The sequence below is a fragment of the Scomber scombrus genome, chromosome 4 (assembly GCF_963691925.1).
Source record: "Scomber scombrus chromosome 4, fScoSco1.1, whole genome shotgun sequence".
NCBI lineage: Eukaryota > Metazoa > Chordata > Actinopteri > Scombriformes > Scombridae > Scomber > Scomber scombrus.
Window position 1 is genome coordinate 28,229,290 of NC_084973.1, and position 20,243 is coordinate 28,249,532.

The 20,243-nt window shown below is 38.4% G+C and overlaps 1 protein-coding gene across 1 annotated transcript in view; it reads left to right on the forward strand.

Moving 5' to 3' along the window:
* smarca2 (SWI/SNF related, matrix associated, actin dependent regulator of chromatin, subfamily a, member 2) overlaps window positions 1–20,243 on the forward strand; it is a 56,129-nt gene that overhangs the window by 13,119 nt on the left and 22,767 nt on the right. The window contains exons 12-25 of the mRNA XM_062416736.1: window positions 375–505; window positions 770–827; window positions 1,134–1,228; window positions 1,670–1,817; window positions 5,222–5,385; window positions 7,494–7,560; window positions 7,668–7,778; window positions 12,950–13,192; window positions 14,214–14,327; window positions 15,988–16,092; window positions 16,613–16,699; window positions 16,864–16,910; window positions 18,436–18,602; window positions 19,660–19,823. Of these exons, the coding sequence (XP_062272720.1) occupies window positions 375–505; window positions 770–827; window positions 1,134–1,228; window positions 1,670–1,817; window positions 5,222–5,385; window positions 7,494–7,560; window positions 7,668–7,778; window positions 12,950–13,192; window positions 14,214–14,327; window positions 15,988–16,092; window positions 16,613–16,699; window positions 16,864–16,910; window positions 18,436–18,602; window positions 19,660–19,823 (1,701 nt within the window). The remainder of the gene's footprint in view (window positions 1–374; window positions 506–769; window positions 828–1,133; window positions 1,229–1,669; window positions 1,818–5,221; window positions 5,386–7,493; window positions 7,561–7,667; window positions 7,779–12,949; window positions 13,193–14,213; window positions 14,328–15,987; window positions 16,093–16,612; window positions 16,700–16,863; window positions 16,911–18,435; window positions 18,603–19,659; window positions 19,824–20,243) is intronic.

Here is a 20,243-nt window from a genome sequence, read left to right on the forward strand (position 1 = left end):
CAGCTTACTTTCTACATTTGTGTATTTTATTTTATTTTATTGCAGGCAGTCTTAGAAACAATTCATCTTGATTTGTGGAGTGTAATAATCCAGTTTGTGAAGGGGAAAAGAAAGCAGCATTAAACCAGATGTATTATGTTAAAATGAAGGTATTTATTGCAAAGATTGGTATTTTAGATTAATAAATGACAACAAAAGAGGCAAAAGGTGAACTATAAATGAAAAACAGCCAATGGGTGCTGCTTAAATGAAATAAATACGTATAACGAAAAGAGGACTCCATCTAACTCAAAAGTTGCTCGATTTAGACTAAATCGGACCATATGAGTTCCATTTTATTCATGCATTCACCTTGTGATTTGTTTGTCCTTTAGCCAATGGATGAGAGCAGCCAGATGAGCGAGCTGCCAGTCAAAGTGATTCAGACGGAGACTGGGAAAGTTTTGCAGGGAACAGATGCTCCCAAATCCAGCCAGCTTGAGGCCTGGCTTGAGATGAACCCTGGGTGAGTGATGCTTTTATTTAACTTTAAAGTACTTACTTTTAATGTACTTGATGTTTTTTGGAGTTTTGGCTTCTCTCATGAAAAGCTTCCCATTATTTTTTGTTACCACTGCAAAAAAAACCCAAATGCTCCGTTTTGATTATAAAGTGTTTAATTAAGCCTGTAGGATGCATTAATTATTTAGCCGTAACAAAACAAAAACACATATTATAACTCTGCTTTGTATTTGCTCAGTTCTTCCTTTCTCCTCCTTATGAAAACCAGGTACGAAGTTGCCCCGAGGTCAGACAGCGAAGAGAGCGGCTCAGAGTTTGAGGAGGAGGTCAGTGACTTTCTTATTAATGAACTGTCAGAGTTTTTAATGAACCGTCTCCTGCAATTTTTCAAATTATGCAGATTTTACAAAAAGGGGATTTAGTGTACATCTCAGTCCAACTCAAGTATACACGCTAAATACACGCATCAGAATCCACCAGGGGGCTGTAGCTGTACGCGCTTCAGTGATGCTATATCTGATTATTTTATATTAACCAGATCTGCTTGTGTGAAATCTCTGTGCTGTTATTATCATGTCAAGTATGCTTTCACTCACTCACTCACTCAAGTGGTATCAACTTCACCTTATAAGGATGAAGAGGAGATGGCTAAGGCAGAAACAGAGGAGAAGATAATCGATCCCAATGGAGTTGAAGTGTTTGTGACGGCGGCCAAGCACATTATCGAGTATTGTATTCCTTCCTACTATCCAAATATCTCAGATTTACTTGGAAGAGTGCATTATTTTGTCTCTACTTAGAAGTCCTGACTTTTAAAGCCAGTTTTGACATATCTGAAGTTTAGTGTTTCCTAGTTGGTTTATAATTTAATAAAGTGGAATTATTTAAAAAGATTCTTCTCTTTAAACATTACATCTTGAAATTTGTTTTTTCATCTTGAAATAAATGAAAAGACTGAGTTTGCCGGCTAGAGCCTCACAAATAAGTAAATCTCTCAAAATTCTGAAAACAGGCCTCTGCCTGAGGAGATAAGAGCTGTGCTCCAGCTGAGCTCTCAGCGTAGACTTAGCCTTGAAACTGATCATTAAAATCAATTCTAAAGAGTTCAGTTCAGTCTGGGTTCGGGAGGTTTCAAATGGTGTCTATATCTTGCACCACACACTTTCAGGTCCGCCAAGCAGGATGTGGATGATGAGTACAGTGTTCCTACGGGACAGACCAGCTCCCAGTCTTACTACGGTGTTGCCCATGCCGTCATTGAGAGAGTGGATAAACAGTCCACGCTGCTCATCAACGGCTCCCTCAAACATTACCAGGTACACACACACATCTGCCCTTCCTCTTGTTTTATAGACTTCAATATAGAACTTGGGTTGTTGTTATTCTACATTATGTGTTATTTTATCCACTGAATATTTTGCAGAGTGAATGTTTATCATTATTCTTTCAACAATCTTATAATATACGACTCAAACAAATTCACATATTCATTTTCACGTGATGAAAACACATTGGAGCCTTCTTTCAAATCTGACTTTTAAAACTGCAGATGCATTTGACACCTGACAGTCATTTAATAAAACAGAGGTGACCATTATGTATTACTCACTTAAAGCTTGTTTAAATTCTGCAAATTGATCTTTAAAGTGTAATAGATTGCTGTATTGTACACTAGACAGTACAGTACTGTGCAAAAGTTTTAGGCACTAAAAGTAAAGTGAGATTGCTTCCAAAGTAATGCCATGAATTGTATTTCTTCATGAATTGGCTTCAACAGCACCAGTTCTCCTCGGTACACCTGCACACAGTTTTTATCAGAAACAGAAGGTTTTGACCCTGGGCTCCTCTCCTCTCTGCATGTCGAAGTGTTTTTGGGAAAGATACTGAACACCAAATTGCCTCCGTTGGCTGTGTCAGTGGTTGCTGCTATTAGTGTGAGTGTGTGTGAATGGGAGAATGAGCAGTAGGTATAGCATGGTGAGAAAAGTTTTATAACACTGGTGTTTCTGGTTACAGATGATGCTTAATATCTATAGAGTGCTTACTTTGATATTTAACGTAGAACTTCTGTCAGTGGGTCATCCTCTGTGGTTGCACCCAGAGCAACCCGTCTGCCATCCAGGGAGACACACAGAGAACAGGCTGAGCAGGCAGAGGCCGGGAGAGCTTCTGCGGAAAACGATCAATTGTCCTTATATTATATATATGTTGAGGGTCAGACAACAATATAACTAAACGTAGATGGCACTCCCTGAGGCGTAAAAACAGCTACATGGGTTTACAGCAGAGAGAAGAAGATAGGACAGACTTTTCAGTCCGCTACTCTGCTAAATATTGAAACACTCTTAGTATTTTACAAATTAGAGTTTTTTTATTTGATGATCGTCGGCTCTGATAAGCGTAAATGAACTAGAGGGGTTTTATTTACATAAAAAAAGAAGCCAAAACGGCGCTATGGGTGGTTGGCAAGTAATATAATCAGTGTATGCCCCAACACTGTAGAATCAGTGACACAGAGTACTGCAGCAAATCAAGTGAGCAGCAGAACAACAATGGACGAAACACTTAAGACAAAAGTGTTATAAATGCACCCTTTTACCATTTTTACCATTTATTCACAGATGGACTTGATGATATTGAGATGAGAGCTCAATATCTATAGTATCTATTGTATGAGTCCTTGTTCTTTATGATTCTGGCTGTATATTTGGCTTCATTGTGAAATTTGGGACTGATCAGAAGCCCTCCTGATGGTATTGCATTATGGATAAGAATCTAAATATCTAAAATGTCTCAAACTTTTGAAAAGTACTGCACTACTACTGATTTCTAGATGACAAGATAAAATATACAGAAGGAAGTGTAGCGCCAGGCTTGTAGTGCTGCAATATCAAAATGTGTTTGTGGGTTGTTGGTAGGTCCAAGATGTTGTTCTTTGAGCTAAACCCGGTTTGCCTCAGTAGCAGAAACTTTGACTATCAGGAACTATTGGATTCAACTAGCCGGGCTTCTCATGTTTGTCCCAGGCCTGGCTGCAGAACATGGCAGCCTTTTATTTTGTTCATAAATTAGGTTCAGTTTCATTCAACTGTATTTATATAGCACCAAATCACCACAAAAGTTATCTCAAGGCTCTTCTCACATAGAGCAGGTCTAGACGGTAATCTTTCATTTTGTTATTTTCATCTTGGTTGCATAGTGATTAACTGAGATTCTCTTAATTTGACTCCATGTGAGCAAATTACAGTCATCAGTTGCAGAATGAGTCAATTATTGTAATCAACTAGTCAATTGACAACAATTTATATAATTGATTCATCTTTAAATCATTTCTTCAGACCAAAGAATTCACTCATTCCAGCTATTCACTGTTTTTCTTTGACTTCTGTGATAGTAAAAAGAATATCTTTGGGTTGCTGATGAAGCTATTTAAAGACGTCACCATGGGCTCTTGACAGTGATTGGCATTTTCTGATATTGTATAGACCAAGAGATTAATCATGTATTAGTAGAAACTTCACAAAAATGTTTAAAGGCATCTCTAATTCTCCAGTAGAATAATCCTGAGAAAAATGGAAAAATAGGATGATGACTTTAGCCTCCTCTGATTTGTGATGCAACCACATTGTTTTCCTGCGTGACACCATAATCTGACCTTTACTGCAGTGAGTAAGGATGGCAGTGAGGGATGGCATGTAGCTAGAGATAGGGAGCTGGCAATTGGGAGCAGCTTACATTTCTTTTTCTGCTAATCAGGTTGCAGTCGTAGCACTCTTCTGATATATGGTGTGCCAAACTTTAAAAGAGATATGGTGGCAGCTCCCAGGGGGAAATTGGCGAGGTTTCCGCGGTACAATAATTGGACCAATTATCTGTAGCGCCAAAAGCAATCTGTGCAACAAAACTGAGTTGGCAACCAGAATTTACACAAAGTTACACATTTAAATAAAAACAGTGCTCAGTTCATCATGTCTGGTTAATTTTACCCACTCCCAACCCTTTTCTGGGAGGCATTCAGTTAACTAACATTAACATAACAGTTGGTAATTGGTTGGTGGTCCCCTTTTTCTGCTGATGCTGCCCTTCTGCCCTTTCCTGTTTCTCCACACTGTCTTTTGCTGATTGTTTTCTCTCCAGGCCTCAGGGAAGCTTCACAGCTGATAACACAGTCCATGCTTTTCTACTACACTTGAATCCATTAGGATATAAAATGCCAAAGTGGAAATGAGATCACTATAAAAAGCATTACATTAACTCCTGTAGACACATATAAAGGTTAGTAAAGTTACAGTTAGATTGGCAATTTTGCCCTTAAGACGGTCACAATTAATAGTGACAGGAGAAACTTAGGAGATAGAATGGGCAATTATATGATATTATGTTATGTTATATTATATTATATTACATTATATTATATTATATTATATTATATTATATTATATTATATGCAGTTTCTGTCCCTTTTTACATTCGGGCTGTCATGCCTGCCTTTTAAAATAATATAACATATTTAAATGTTAAAATGTGTTGTCTCTTTGATGTATAATTAGACATGCAATATGTAATTGTCCTCGATATGGCACATTATTGTTCAATGTGTTCTCTCGTCATGCTTTTTCTTGTCTTTTGTGTACAGAGGGAGAACAAATAGTACATAGTGAGTAATATATTCGCTGTGAACCTATTTTCAGGCATGCCTTTATTTCTCTGTGTCATCCAGGTCCAGGGGCTGGAGTGGATGGTGTCCCTGTACAACAACAATCTGAACGGCATCCTGGCTGATGAGATGGGCCTCGGCAAAACCATCCAGACCATCGCCCTCATCACCTACCTGATGGAGCACAAGAGGCTCAACGGTCCCTATCTCATCATCGTTCCTCTCTCGTCAGTACCCCTCAGCTGGCATCCATCAACGCTTTTATCATGCAGTGTTATGACAGCCCCAAAATATTTTTGGCAAGGGATTTAGGCTATGTGCACAGTGTTGGAAATTAATCATTTTAAATTGAAATACAGCACTTTCTCAGTCAACTGGATGGGAAGGGGTGTCCAAACTCAGGGGTGTCTGATTGAGACATTTCTGCACCTGTTTGCTCAAATAAAAAAATGTGGGTGCAAACTTAGTAAGGATGATAATAATAATACTAATACTACTAATAATATAAATGATGCAGTTTATTTGCATAGCAGCTTTTAAAACAGATACAAGTATTACATTAAAAATCTAAAATAAAATGTATTAAAACATAAATAAAGTCTAAAAAGTGCAGTATACAAAACATAATATGGAAAAAGGACGTGAAAAAAGGAAGCAGTGAGGCCAAGATTAGGAAGAAAACACAAACTGTCTACAAAAGAGCAGTGAGTTATTGCTCTGAATATATTACCTTACTTGCCAGAACAGTCTGACATTGAATTTGATTTAAACTGATAGATAAAAAACATAGTAGGTACTTTACTGACATACTTTTATAGGAATTCTGAACACTTATATTTGAGCAGATATCAGATATTAATTATCTTGTGCTGCTATTTAAGTCAGTCACCGCTGCACCAAACTTTCTAAATTTGAAAATAAGTCATATGAATGAATGAAGACATTAAAATATTCCAACAGTTGATATGTTCATTTCAAAATGATCTGTATCAGGTCAAAATGGATTGTTGTAATGGTTTTAACAGCAAAGTGTTGTTGGCAGTCTCTTCACTCATTCATTTAACTTAATGACATGAGTGATTTCTCTCGCTGTTTTCCCCACTATAAATCACTTCAAAGTTCTTTAAACAGAACTTCAGCTTTAAACTTGCAAGCGGCAGGAGACCTCCTCTCCATGTTTACCATAGTGCTGTTGTTTGGTGCATGTTAAGTGGGTTAAAAGTGGGGTCTTTTCTTCTTGTTTAAACACAGAAAGTAAAATCACCTTTAGGACTCACATATTTACCTTGTTTAGATTTAGAAAGGTCTGTGCTGTAGTTGACCTAATTAGTATTTGTTTTTGGCGATCATATAAAACTGCGGGTGTTAAAGGATTAGAGTTAACTCTGATTGTGTAATTGATCGTGTTTTTCAATACCCCAAATTTTTTCATCATTACTGAGGCGGGGGGTAGGGCCCACACTGCTTTTTGTACTCTAACATTACAGCAGAGGCTTACATTTGAGCTTAAGGCAGCTGTGTTAAAAGTGCTTTTTAATATGCACAGTGAACTAATTGCCCTCTTTCACTTGTAGTTGTGTGTTTGGGAAAGTACAATGAAGAGGGAGAGAGATTGATCTACCCGGGAGGCACATTTTTGAACAAAGCTCTGTCTAAGACAGGTCTCTCATTTTGAGCTGCAATCCATTTGACCCTTTGGAAAGTTATTTGCCACTGAAAGGGATTTTTTTTTCCTCTGATGTTTATCCAGCAAATTCTGTCTGGACCTTGGTGATAGACGTTTCAATGAAAACTTGGCCTCTTAATATGCGATTCCTCAAGTTCTCGCTTCTCCTCTTTATGTTTTAGCTAAGCTCAGCTAAGGCTGTTCCTGTAGCTGCTTTAAAAGACGAGGCTGCTGATCTTCAAATATGTTTCTTATTGTCAATAAATGTCATGCACAGAGCCAAACTCACAATGAACTTTGTTAGCTTGTTTCACTTTGTATTACAACCTCCTGACATTGCTCTGAAGGACTTCAGGAGAAATTTATAATGTTTTACAAAGCGAAGAGATGATGATATGTAGCACTACAAGCTAGCGAAACCCCATTACCGCTCATTGGCAATTCTTATCGCTGTTAGTCTTTGGAGCCTTTTCTAAACTAATTACCATAATGTGTTTTAATTGTTTTTGGACAACAAGTGAGGTCCTACTTACAACTACTTGTAAGTAAGATTGATTCTTTGTTGACAATAGAAAAAGTGTAGAAAATAGCCAACCTTATCAGAAATTCAGACCTCTTTTTCACATGTAATCATGCTCATGTTTTTTTTTATTGATTTATTTTTACCAGGACTTTGTCTAACTGGGTCTATGAACTTGACAAGTGGGCACCTTCTGTGGTCAAAATATCTTACAAGGTAAGAAAAATGTTTAAGTTTTTTTAAAATATCTAAAACAGTCTAAGTGCATTTGGTTGGCTTATGACAGAAAGTTGTCTTTTCTTTGTTTTCTCCCCCCATAAAAGGGCACCCCTGCCTTACGTCGTGGGCTTGTACCTCAGCTCCGTAGCGGGAAGTTCAATGTTTTGCTGACAACCTATGAATACATCATCAAGGACAAGCACATACTGGCCAAGGTGAAAGAAATCAAAGCTCACTCCGTCACTTGCACTCTATTGTTATTTCTGACCCTGCACACACATTTTCACACAACATTTCCTGCAGATTTAACAAATACATGCGCTTATGTTCTCTCAAAATGTGTCAAAAAAAATGTATTACAGCTTCACTAATCAATAGTCAGAAGAGTGATGCCTCATTTTTTCACCACACAACTGTAAAAAACAATTTAAATGTCATTTCTCACAACTGGCAGCTTATATTACACTCTTCTGCTTTGTACTTGCTGCAAACCTCATGGAAGCAGTAATAATAGATTCTAGGTAAAAGCTGATCTGAAAAGGTGCAGCAGATCTTAAAAGGCCAGCGTTTCAATCCCTGAGATCCAGAGGGAGATTATTTGGGTCAGTTTGGGTGTAAAGGTAAGGAAGGAGCTTTATCAAAGGTCTTTATTGACAGACCTTTTGATAAAGTTCCTTTTATCAAAAGGTCTTTTGGGACAATGAGAACAGAGTCTTTGGATCTATGGTCTCATACAATAAATACGATACAGCACCACATAATGCCTTGACTCCACAGGCATGGCTGCATTGTGTTTTAGCTGCGATGCGGTTTTGTTCTGTCCTCCGCACTGCTTCATACCCTAGCTGGAGCAATTTAGGAGTGGAGCACTGTCTGAACCTCACGAAGCAGCTGGATTTGCGCGAACCATGTGATAGTCAATAGATGTATGAAGAGAGCGACAGACAAAGTTAAGGTTACTTTGCCTGTCCGATGTTGATTTGGTCATTTTTTCTTGATTATTGTGCTTGTGATTTTACACTTCTAAGATGAACCTCTCAACATCCATGCTGTCAAATATCCTCTTGAGACCCTCTGAGCGGTTGACTTCTGGCCTGGTGCCACTGGTTATGACGTAATGTTGATTTAGGGATTAGAGCCTGACCGATACTGGATTTTTGAAACCGATGCCGATACCGATATTAAGGAGTACAAAAATTCTGATATCAATATATAGCGGCCAAAAATACCTCCATTACATATCTTTGACACACGTGTTTGAAATCCATATTTAAATGATCATTACAAATAAATGCATATGTGTATATATGCTTTATGCCTTTCCTGTCTCTGATCCCCTCAAAAATAAACCAGGTGTGCAATTTTAGCCGAGCAGAGTGGAGAGCCACCTTTGGGATGCTTCTGTCACAGGCTGGTGTGTCTGGGGGAATCACATCAATGACTAAAGTGGCCATGAACAGCACTGGCAGATCCAGTCCCGGCCCTCAATCACCAGGTTGGAGAGTGATATGATGATGGTGTGAGCTTCATTGTCGATATCCACTCCTGGACTTTAGTGCACATTCAGGAGAAAGGTCTAGCAGATATTCTGGTGACTATTTCACCAGTTATTCCATTGCAGAGAGACGGGCTCTCCCAGCTGGACCGTTTGATCCTTAACTTTCCAGTGATAGACCAGCATGCATGGGCTTGGCCCCCAAACTGGTGATTGGAGAGGGGAACAGATCTCACATCGTGCTCTTTATCTAATGTGTTTATTTTCCTCCAGCTGTTACTAGATAGAAATTTGGCTCTATCTATGATCAAACATCTGCTGTGTCCATTTTATTTTGCCATAAAAGCTATGGAGAAAGATTTGTCTTTGCACATCTGCTGGTTAAGGACCTCTTAAAAGGATTGATAAGACAGTGACCTGTCACGCACTCCCTGGCACCACAGTGGTATTCATCCATCGTTTTATCCCCTTTTGAACCACTAGCACCAATCTCTCTCAAACTACTGTCCTTAAAGACAGAACTTATCTTAGCCCTGACTAAGAGTAAGAGTAAGTGACCTGTGTACTCTTAATTTCTCTATCTTGTCTCATTATAGGAGATGATGGGAGCTCAGCCTATCTGAGGCAGAATCCCACATCCATGCCCAAAGTCCTAACACGCTCTTTCAGATAGGGTTGCAGTTGGAAGTTGTAAACCTCCAATGGGAATTAACGGAAATAAACTGGAAATTTACAAAATTGCATGTAAGCCTATAACAGAGAACTTAAATGTAGTTATAACAATAAAACATCTTGTAGCATAATCTTGGTTAAACACAAGCAGATTTAATGCAAATACAGTTGAATTCATCTCCCCTATTCCTCAATCATATGCACATAACACATTACTTACTGCAGGGCCACAAAACCCTACATGCACCGTGCATTCCTCCATCACATGCACACATGATTTCTACAACCCTGAACAACATAAAGTCAAGTACGTTTTGATGATAATTAGTGGGGTAAATATATTTGATCTATGTTATTAAAGGTTAACTTGCAAATATTAAATCAAAATATGTGTATACAGTAGCTAGCTAGCTGGTAAATCACACAGCTAAATGTAATCTAGCTAACATCATTTCATTGACCATTTAAGAGGCTAGTTTATCAAGGTGCTAGCTACCTCTAATGTAAATGTAAATAAGTCAGTCAAAATGTTGTTTGTTATAAAAATTGTATTAGTTTGCATGCATGTCTGCTTATGACAAAATGTAATGTTTATATTTATGTTGATATGTTAATACAGTTTGTATAAATTACCCTAAATTTCCAGTTAATTCCCATATATTCCCATAATTCCCATGGAAAACTTTTAATATGTCCAAAATTCTCTAGCTTAACGTCCCATGGAAAGTTTCCGGAAATGTACGGGAAATTTATCGGAAATTTACCGCCCCTTTGCAACCCTACTTTTATATCAAGAGTTATTCCCTTGTAAGGCTTTTTTCCCTCCCTCCTCTCAGAAGTGAGAGGGAAGGAAACATCACATCTCCTCTGTCTAATGCGTGCATTGTCTCATAATGAGTCGCACACAGCAGGTTTCAGGCTGACACAGCGGCTGTTTGTGTATTACAGAGAACATTTTCAGGGAAAGCCACTGATAAAACAGCACATGGCCCGTTGGCTATCACACAGACATATGTCGCAGTGGGAGAGAGGGGAGAGGGATCCCCCGCCTGGTATTCATGCTAACTATACGAGAGCTTTTCACTCCTCCCCACCCCTCCTTAGAGGAATGGCAGTGGGAGACATATGTGTTGCGGCATACGTGATATGTCCGAGTTTTTCTCCATCTCATTCAGAATTGAACGTGCTCGGTTAAAGAGCAACATACTGTCAGCTGTGGGCACGCACACGGTCCTCTCTGTAGAGAGCCGCTACAAGCTGTCATATTCTCAAGCTGCCTTCTTACTTATTTCTATGAATTTTTGGGACTGCCACAGTGCATAATAACACCCACGCACCATGTGGTATCCTCTTCCACTCACATTATCGTGGCTCAGTGAGTTATTCTGCCCTCTCGTTCCTACCCTGCTTGTGTTTGGGGCTTTACACTGCATAGTTATCGTCCCTGCTCGCTCACAGCAGCAGGTATGTTACTTGAAAGTCGTGTAATGCTTTCACTCTCACCATTCTCACAGGGAACAGGAGAGGGCCATGGAGCAGCTTATGTTATTTTATGTTTATTGTGTACTGTGTGCTCATGGTTCATGTGAACTGGTATGAGTTAGTGCTTTTGGATTCCGGCTGCACCAGTGGGCAATTGACTACATCCAGCTTCGTGCTTATCATGATAGCGACATCTCTTAGAGGGCAAAGCTTGTATGAAATAGAACATTAGTTATGTATAGTAACCTCAGATGTTGTGAGTATAGGTGTAGCCCTCTAAGCTTCAAGCCCCACTGCCTCCACCAACGTCAGCTGAAGAAAAAGCGGACTTATTTGAGAGCAGTGCTGAGATGTGTTTCTTCTAAGTGGCAGCTACCACAGTGCCTTAAACTCATATGACTAAGAAAATACCATTGCTCTCCTGTGTAAGTACCACAACATTACTGACTTTAATGTGGCGTGACTGTAGTAGACAGATGTGTTGGTTCGTATCTCAAACACAGTCAGAAATTCGTGCCAGCTACAGTGGGTCAAAAGTTTAGGAATGTCAGGTATTAAGGTATTTACTACACCGTTAGAAAGAGATGGAAGTGAAGGTCAGAATCCCTTGAAATGATCGTATTCAGTTCCTGGCTTGGAAGTATATCCACCACTCTGGAGGATAAACTGAGTCTTATCTGGCACTCTGCTGGGATACATAAAAAAGTGATCTTTGAGTAAATATAGCCAGCGAATTGATCAGCTCTAAAGTCACTACACAGTCTGCACTACTGCATAGCCCTTTATATCACTGTATTTCTGGAGCTTTTGAGTTTCATTAACAGTAAAATCTCAGTTCTATTATTTGCTTGTCAAACTACAGTAAAACATATTGAACATAAAGTATGATTACATGTTAATTGGTTCACACATAGGGTTGCAAGATTTCCGATACATTTCTGGTAGATTTCCGTAAACTTTCCATGGGAAGTTAAGTATGGGAATTTTGGAAATATTCCATTGTGGGAATTTATGGGAATTAACGGGAATTAACTGGACATTTGGGGTAATTTATACAAACTGTATCCACTTGGACAAACATAAATATAAACATTTCATTTTGTCATAAGCAGACATGCATGCAAACTAATACATTAAAAAAAATCACGTTTTGAATGATTTATTTGTGATTAGAACTTTAATCAATTATTTCATTGAACAAAAAAAAAAAGAATGTTGACTAAAACAAAAGTCCCAGTCAATATGTAAAATGAAAGGAACTCCCTTCCCTCCCAAAAAAGTCCAGAGTGATAGAGGGGTTTGTGGCCCTGCAGTTAATAATGTGCTATGTGCATATGATTGAGGAATAGGGGAGATATTCAACCATATTTGTACTATATCTTGTTGTTTTAACCAATATTTTATTTTTAACTACATTTAAGTTCCCTGTTATAGGCTGTTATAAGTTTATTTCCATTAATTCCCATATATTCCCTTTAATTCCCATGGAAAGTTTCCAACTTTGAAAATTCCCAGACTTTTGCAACCCTATCCACACAGCTCATACAATTATAATGAGCATAATAAATAAGAGAGGGAATAAGCAACCTCTCATTTATATGCAGTACTGTTTTTTACCCTCAGTGTAGTAGAAGTAGCAAATTAGCTTTTAACATTTCCTCCCTTGCAATCACTCCTGTGCTTCTTAGCAGTCATGATGTTGAAATATGGATTTAATGAATCCTTTTCCATGTACAGATCCGTTGGAAGTACATGATTGTGGACGAAGGTCACCGCATGAAGAACCATCACTGTAAACTGACTCAGGTGCTGAACACCCACTATGTGGCTCCCCGCCGCCTCCTCCTAACCGGTACTCCACTGCAGAACAAGCTGCCCGAGCTGTGGGCTCTGCTCAACTTCCTCCTGCCCACCATCTTCAAGAGCTGCAGCACCTTCGAGCAGTGGTTCAACGCCCCGTTCGCCATGACAGGAGAGAGGGTAAGTATCTGAGATATATAAGTCATGCAGTGGATCAAATAGTTTTTAAAATATTCAAACTTAGTCAAAAAAATGAGTATGAAGACACACATACGTGATTTCTCCCAGAAGTAAAAGAAAGTTATTTATATGGTAAAAAGTATATTTGACTAAAAATGATATAAAGGTACATTATATTTACTGTTCCCGCTTACTACACATTATAAATGTGATTATACATATGTAATTAAACATTAAACATATGTAATATATGAATGAACTCTTTTATTATTATTCTTTTCATTAATATTACCTATAGGGAAGTGTTCCCTGCACTCAGTGAAGTTCAGCCCCGGTCAGATACATAACAGCATCCTCATTAGCAATTCAGGGGTGCTAAATTTTTTCTTTTTAAAAACAAACTTTTCCTCAAGTATGGCTGTACCGTCCCCTTCCCTCACAAAAGGTCACAATAACTTGAACTGTTCGCCTTCAGATGGCATCTTGCCCAAGACTGAAGAGACCTCTAAAAATAATTTGCAGTAAACATTCATCATGCTGGTTCAACTAAGATTGCATTTTTATTTCAGGCCAGACTCACTGAGAGGTCAGTTTACAAGAAAAATACAAAAAAGGACAGTTGTTTTAGTTTTTTAGCAGCAAATAAAACTTTAATGCGTGAGCTGTTCATGCCTAATAAAAGAACTTTGAAGTTAATTACATTTAACCTTTTTTCTCCATTGCTTTTCCTTTACTTTGGCTATTAGATTCATATCAATGTGACAACTAGGGATTCACCACTGGCCACAACAAAAGCAGCATGCACGGAAAATATACACTCTAGCAAACAGGAGGATCAGGCTCAGTCCCACCGATTGGTGGTGCAGAAATTATCCTGTTTATATGTAACTTTTTTGTCTGAAGGTTGAACTGCACTTTTAATGACATGTCAGCAGGTAAAAATCTATCAGTCAGCTTTTGCCAGCCAGCATGCAGAACAGTCTTCAATATAGTATCACATATATTTTCTGATTTTGATTAGGTTGACCTAAATGAGGAGGAGACCATCCTGATTATCAGGCGTTTGCATAAAGTGCTCCGCCCGTTCCTGCTGCGTAGGCTGAAGAAAGAGGTGGAGTCTCAGCTGCCAGAGAAGGTGAGGTTGAAACTCTTTTGTATGTTTAATTTGCTGAAGCATGATTACATTTGAGAACTGTCACTATTGTAAATATAAAATAATTATCATGTGAAGCAGATTTATTAAGGACTATCCACAACAAGCCGTGTGGTTATCAAACAATGCAAACACACAATGGAGAGACTAATAACGTCTGTGGTCTCCTGGGTGGATGAGTGCAGGTGTATTATCCTGCTATGGTCACTTGCAAGATATCCAAATTGTATTTATTTTTTTTACTCACATTTGGGGCTAGTGCTGCAGATGTCAGCCTGTGCAATTATATAACCGCAAAAGAGACAGCGATTTACTTAAATTTAGAAAAAAGTGTGCGTGAGAATGTCTGGTCATCTACGCACCATGAGTGGAGATTGGAGACTGGACTCAATCTCTGACTAGTCACTGAAGCGCGTGCAGTGCTTGGTCACATGACTTGCCGATGTGCAGACCACAGACCAGGTGGAAATGGAGGCTAATGAGTAGGACGACACTGAACTGGTGGCCAAAAAAAAACCCCACCACCTCTGCTATATGACGATATTTTGGATTTAAACTTATTGCCATAGAGCAGAAAGAGGTACTCTGTAAAACATCTCAAATGAAAGTCTCTACGTCATGTGGCAATCAGCAGCTTAAGCAGCACATAGAAAAATGTGATGAATGCATTGCAGCGAATGTGCTAACCAATAAAGATACGGCAAGTGAAGGCCGGCCTGTAAACAAGACAAAACAAAGCATAATTACAAATGTGTTTGCGGGACCTGTGTGAGGAGCGTATGGTCATCATCACAACAGATAACGGCACTAACATTGTGAAAGCTGTGGAGCTTAAATCAGTGGACTCTGTCCCAGTGTTTTGGACTTCACCTTGCTAGTGGTACGTTAGATTCTCAAAATCATCAGTAATGATACACTCATGATACCATTTTGTTTATTATATCGTAATCGCAATATTTCCCACAATAATCACAATATGACTTTTTCACCAAATCGTGCAGCCCTATTTGACACCATTAGTTATAAAAGTGGACTACTGGCACTATCTATTTTAAACTTTAAATAAATGCTTTTTTTCCCTATTTCAGCAAGTAAGTGAAACTGTAGCTTTGTAACTGCTGACACAAGCAGCTTTGCGGCTGTAAGTATTAATTAAGAACACTGATGAGGCCACCATGTCATAACCGTGCAGTTGTAAGAACATAATGTGCACCCCGTCTCATAAGGATCAAAGTATTCTCCGTGGCCTGGATATAAATTAATATAACAAAGTCACATAGTACATGCTTTGTTATTAACTTTACTTCAGACCCTAACTATAGTCTTATTTCTAGAGAGAGGACAAATGGAAATAAAAAGGTATTTATGGTCACACTGGGGTGATGCAGAACCATAGATAATGACATGCTCATAAGAAATGTAATGTTTATAAAAGTGATACGTTATGTAGTCTGAACTGCATCCATGCCTTTCTTTTCTTTACCTTCACTACTTTTCCTTCACTTTCGTTCTCACTTTCTCTTATTTTTCCTCCCATGGTGTCAAAAATGACAGTGATTGTGGTGACAAGCTCAAAAAACCTTCCCACTGAGACAACATTGTTTTTGACAAAGCCTTGTTGTTTTTGTTGTCATTCACACAGGTGGAGTATGTCGTAAAATGTGACATGTCTGCCATACAGAAGGTTCTGTACCGACACATGCAGAAAGGAATCCTTCTCACTGACGGCTCGGAGAAAGACAAGAAGGTAACTCTACACCAAGACCCCCGTGGCTCCACTCTTCCTCAGTGCTTTGTGTAATCAGTGTGTGCCAGTGTGACAAACTGAGCTTCATGGCTTAGAGGTGTTTACCGTTTCCTGCTGTTTGACATCAGAAGGTCCCTCAATTGTTTCTGTATAATTGAAATTGCAGTTGTTATTTTTTTTTTTAAAGCACCGTGTTATGAAGAAGATATTGCGTTTGCTAAAGATGATTCAATTTCTAAAGCTATATTTTGACTTTTCGCCTCTATTTAGTTCTTAGTGCAACAGAATGACTGTAATCCAAACCACCTGGGAGTGTATGCAACACAATCTGTCAAGTTCAAAGCAGTGATATAACAGTCAATGTCATATTAGCACATACCTATATTATCTAATAAGACTTTGTAATGGTAATGAGCTACTCATTGGTTTTTTCCTGTGTTGTTGAATATTCTCAAATCAGTAAAAGAATTGTTTCAATCTTCACATTAAATGTCTTCTATTACTTGATGATTTTCTCAAGGGCAAAGGAGGGGCGAAGACCCTGATGAACACCATCATGCAGCTGAAGAAGATCTGCAATCATCCGTACATGTTCCAGCACATCGAGGTGAGCTCCGCTAAATCAGGCCTGCTTCAGCTGGCTGTTAAAAGCCTGTAAACACTATAATATATAGTAACATATTAGTAATATGTTGTCTATCCACAGTATCGCCAAATGTAAACATTGTTTGCTCTCCCCTGACATAAACCAGTAAATGTTCTCTATTGTAGGAATCCTTTGCTGAGCACATGGGTTATCCAAACGGCATCATCTCTGGGTAAGTTGGACACAAAGAGTCTCCTCCTCTTCACAGACACACAGCTCATTATACTGTATTTGTAGCATTCAGTGCTATAAAGCGTTAGTAGTGACAGAATCCTGAATTTTTGTCATGCTAGCACCATCTATTTAATCTGCATCCGTAGACACATAAAGTGATTTTTAGGTCACTTACGGATGATCAAATGTTACAAATGATGAGGTAAACCATATGATTGTGGAGTAAAGAAGAGCTAGCAAATTTTAACTGCACATGTTTGAATTTCTTTTGTTCTAAATTAGTCTTAGTTTTCCTTTCATCCCGTTTTACTCTCAGATCTATTAATGGGATCTTCTTTTCTTTCTCTACAGAAATATGCAGTCACAAACAAATACATTAACACCAGATTATACTTATTTACAACAGTGACTGCATTAGATATTTGGCAAGGAGTGTTAGTTTCTCTTATACTCTGTGTAAAGCTTATTCTTAGCTCAGCAGTTAAGTCATTTAATACCTAATGTGAAAAAAGATCTAACGTTCACATCTGAAAAGCCAGAAAAACCGGTGTGCCAGATAATTGCTCCATCTCTGCTATACTTAATAGTACTTAGATAGCAGTTATCCATTGCTGCATTTCACCTCCAATTAGAGGAGTTAAAATGTGTGTTTAAGTCGAATCAACCTACACAGGAGTCTAGTTTCACTTTACTTCAATATTCTTGAGATCTGGGAATTGTTGAAAAGACTGTGTGGTGAAATTGAAACGCGAGCCTCCCACTGATTAAATCAATACAATGTAATGTACTGTATTGTTACACCTATCTCAAACCATTTGGATGTGAATGAGAGTAAGATAGAGGGATCGATTTTGAACTTTGAACTCTCCAACTGATGCAGCTTAAGACAGTTATATCTGCTACTTACAGTACAGTGCTCCCAGAAGTGTGTCCAGTAGTATTTTGCTAACACACACACACACACACATACACACAAAAAACAATATTTTTATATTGTTTGTTCTGTGTTGGCTTTGTCAGAATGAATCCTCTTTTCGTCAATATTTAAAAAAATAAATACATCTGACTGGAATGTTTTCTAGTTTCTAGAAAGTAGCAGTTAGTTTCTAGTAAATTAAATTATGTAAAAAATCTTTTTTTTTTTTTTTTTTTTACCAACAGGATATGGGTTGTGGATATGGGTTTGGATCAAGTTAAGCATATTCGAAAACCATAACCTCTTGCATAATAAAGATTAGGCTGTAGTATTGCTGTGTCATGAAAGTGACAGGTCTATTGTACAGCAGGGCTGCATTTGAAGTGTTATTCTGTTCACTGTCAGTCACTTGAAGCCTTTTTTACATAACATATATAAAGCTCCTACAGTTGCTGCACCAAAGGCAGCAAGAAATGAGTGACAGCATACTTAAGCACCAGCCAGGATACAATTGGTCGATACTGCTGTTGAACTACATGCCCGAATGGATTGAATTAACACTGTTGTTAACAATGATACATATTTTGCTTTGTCACCTCCGACCCAGGCCTGATCTTTATCGAGCTTCTGGGAAGTTTGAGCTTCTTGATCGCATCCTGCCGAAGCTACACTGCACCAACCACAGAGTTCTTCTCTTCTGCCAGATGACCACTCTCATGACCATCATGGAGGACTATTTCAGCCACCGCAACTTTCAATATTTGCGTCTAGACGGTAAGATTATACCTTGGCTTGTTTAATGGCTTTTAAAAATGTGCATGTTAAGCTTCTTTATACATACCTACAGAGGAAACAATGGCATGAGCACCACAAGGCATCAATCAGAAGTGAAAGTTAGAATTAAAGTAAAAGTAGAAGTCTAAGCCACAGTTCAGGGTAAAAAGAAGTTGCATTTTGTCCATAGTAAAGAAATATGACATAAAGATGCAAAAATATTAATCCTGTCCCTGCATCAAGACCATAATCTCAGATTAAATCAAATTTTGAGGACGTGTAATCCCTTTATTCCTTTTTTTGTATTTGTATTAAAAATGTCGGTGTCTCATTGTAACTGAAGGTGACTCATACTCAGTCAGACTGAAAGAATAATAATCTGCCACACTGAGGTGTCTGACAAATTGTCACCTCTCAGCATGAGGCCCACACTCAACATCTCAAACAAAGGACAATCCTATTATCCACAAACTGGAACAACGACTAAAGTTCACTGTGGAGATGTGATTTATTCATATTTCAGGCTTTTTTTTTAACAGAATAAAATGTACACATGTGATATCGAAATGGTCTCTCACTCATTTTTTCTCTGACTGATGTGTGTGTGTGTGTGTAGTTAAAGCTACAGCACAAAGTAAACATGAAACATTAGAAAGAAGAGTTCTGTACTTCTTCCTTCACAAAGACTTCAAGCAAATCAGTCTGAGAATAAGTTTTTATATAAGGAAAGATTTCCAAAAAAAAATAATTGAATCAAGAAACTTGCCTCAGATATGCAGTTGTTGTCAGTTTACCTCCTTAAATTAATAGACACATAAACTGGTTGTTGGATGATTTTATTACATTTTGAATCTTACTTAATTAGAGTTGCCACATGCCTTTTTTCAGACACCTGTAAAATTGTTTAATTGGTCAAAGTAGAGACACAGTATAAAGCTGCCACTTTTACTTTCCCTAAAAAAAACCCCAATATGATTTAGATCAGAAGGTCAAGCTGCTTTTTTCAGAGTTACGTAACAGACTTTGTATTTCAAAATGATGACGTTTGATCTTTCAGGAACCACCAAGTCCGAGGACCGAGCCTCTCTGCTGAAGAAATTTAATGAAGAAGGATCTCAGTACTTCATCTTCCTGCTCAGTACCAGAGCCGGCGGCCTCGGCCTCAACCTGCAAGCCGCTGACACTGTCGTCATCTTTGACAGCGACTGGAACCCACACCAGGTCCGTCCATTAAAAAAAAAACTGTATCATTAAAACTTAAAGGGCCAGTACGTGTGCTCACAGTCTCGATACACAGTTAGAGCAACAGTATATCGGTTACAGTGTTGGAAGTAAAGATGTCGGGCCGATCCAGCCACATTATAAAGGACTATCAAATGCGTATACTCTCTTTACTTTCTGTACACCAAATGACTACACTCTGACATTAATTAACATCAGCAAAGAGCAGCGAACAAAAACATTTACGTATCAACTTTTCATTTTTAAGCCGGTTAAAAGAAGATACGCTCTGGCAGCAGGTCACATCAGCCTAATCGCTAATTGATCTCGTTTGGTCTGTAATACGACAGCAGACAAGTTCAATTTTGGCCTCTGATCAAGTTAAAGTGCTCATACTGTGCTCATCCAGAGATAGTTTGT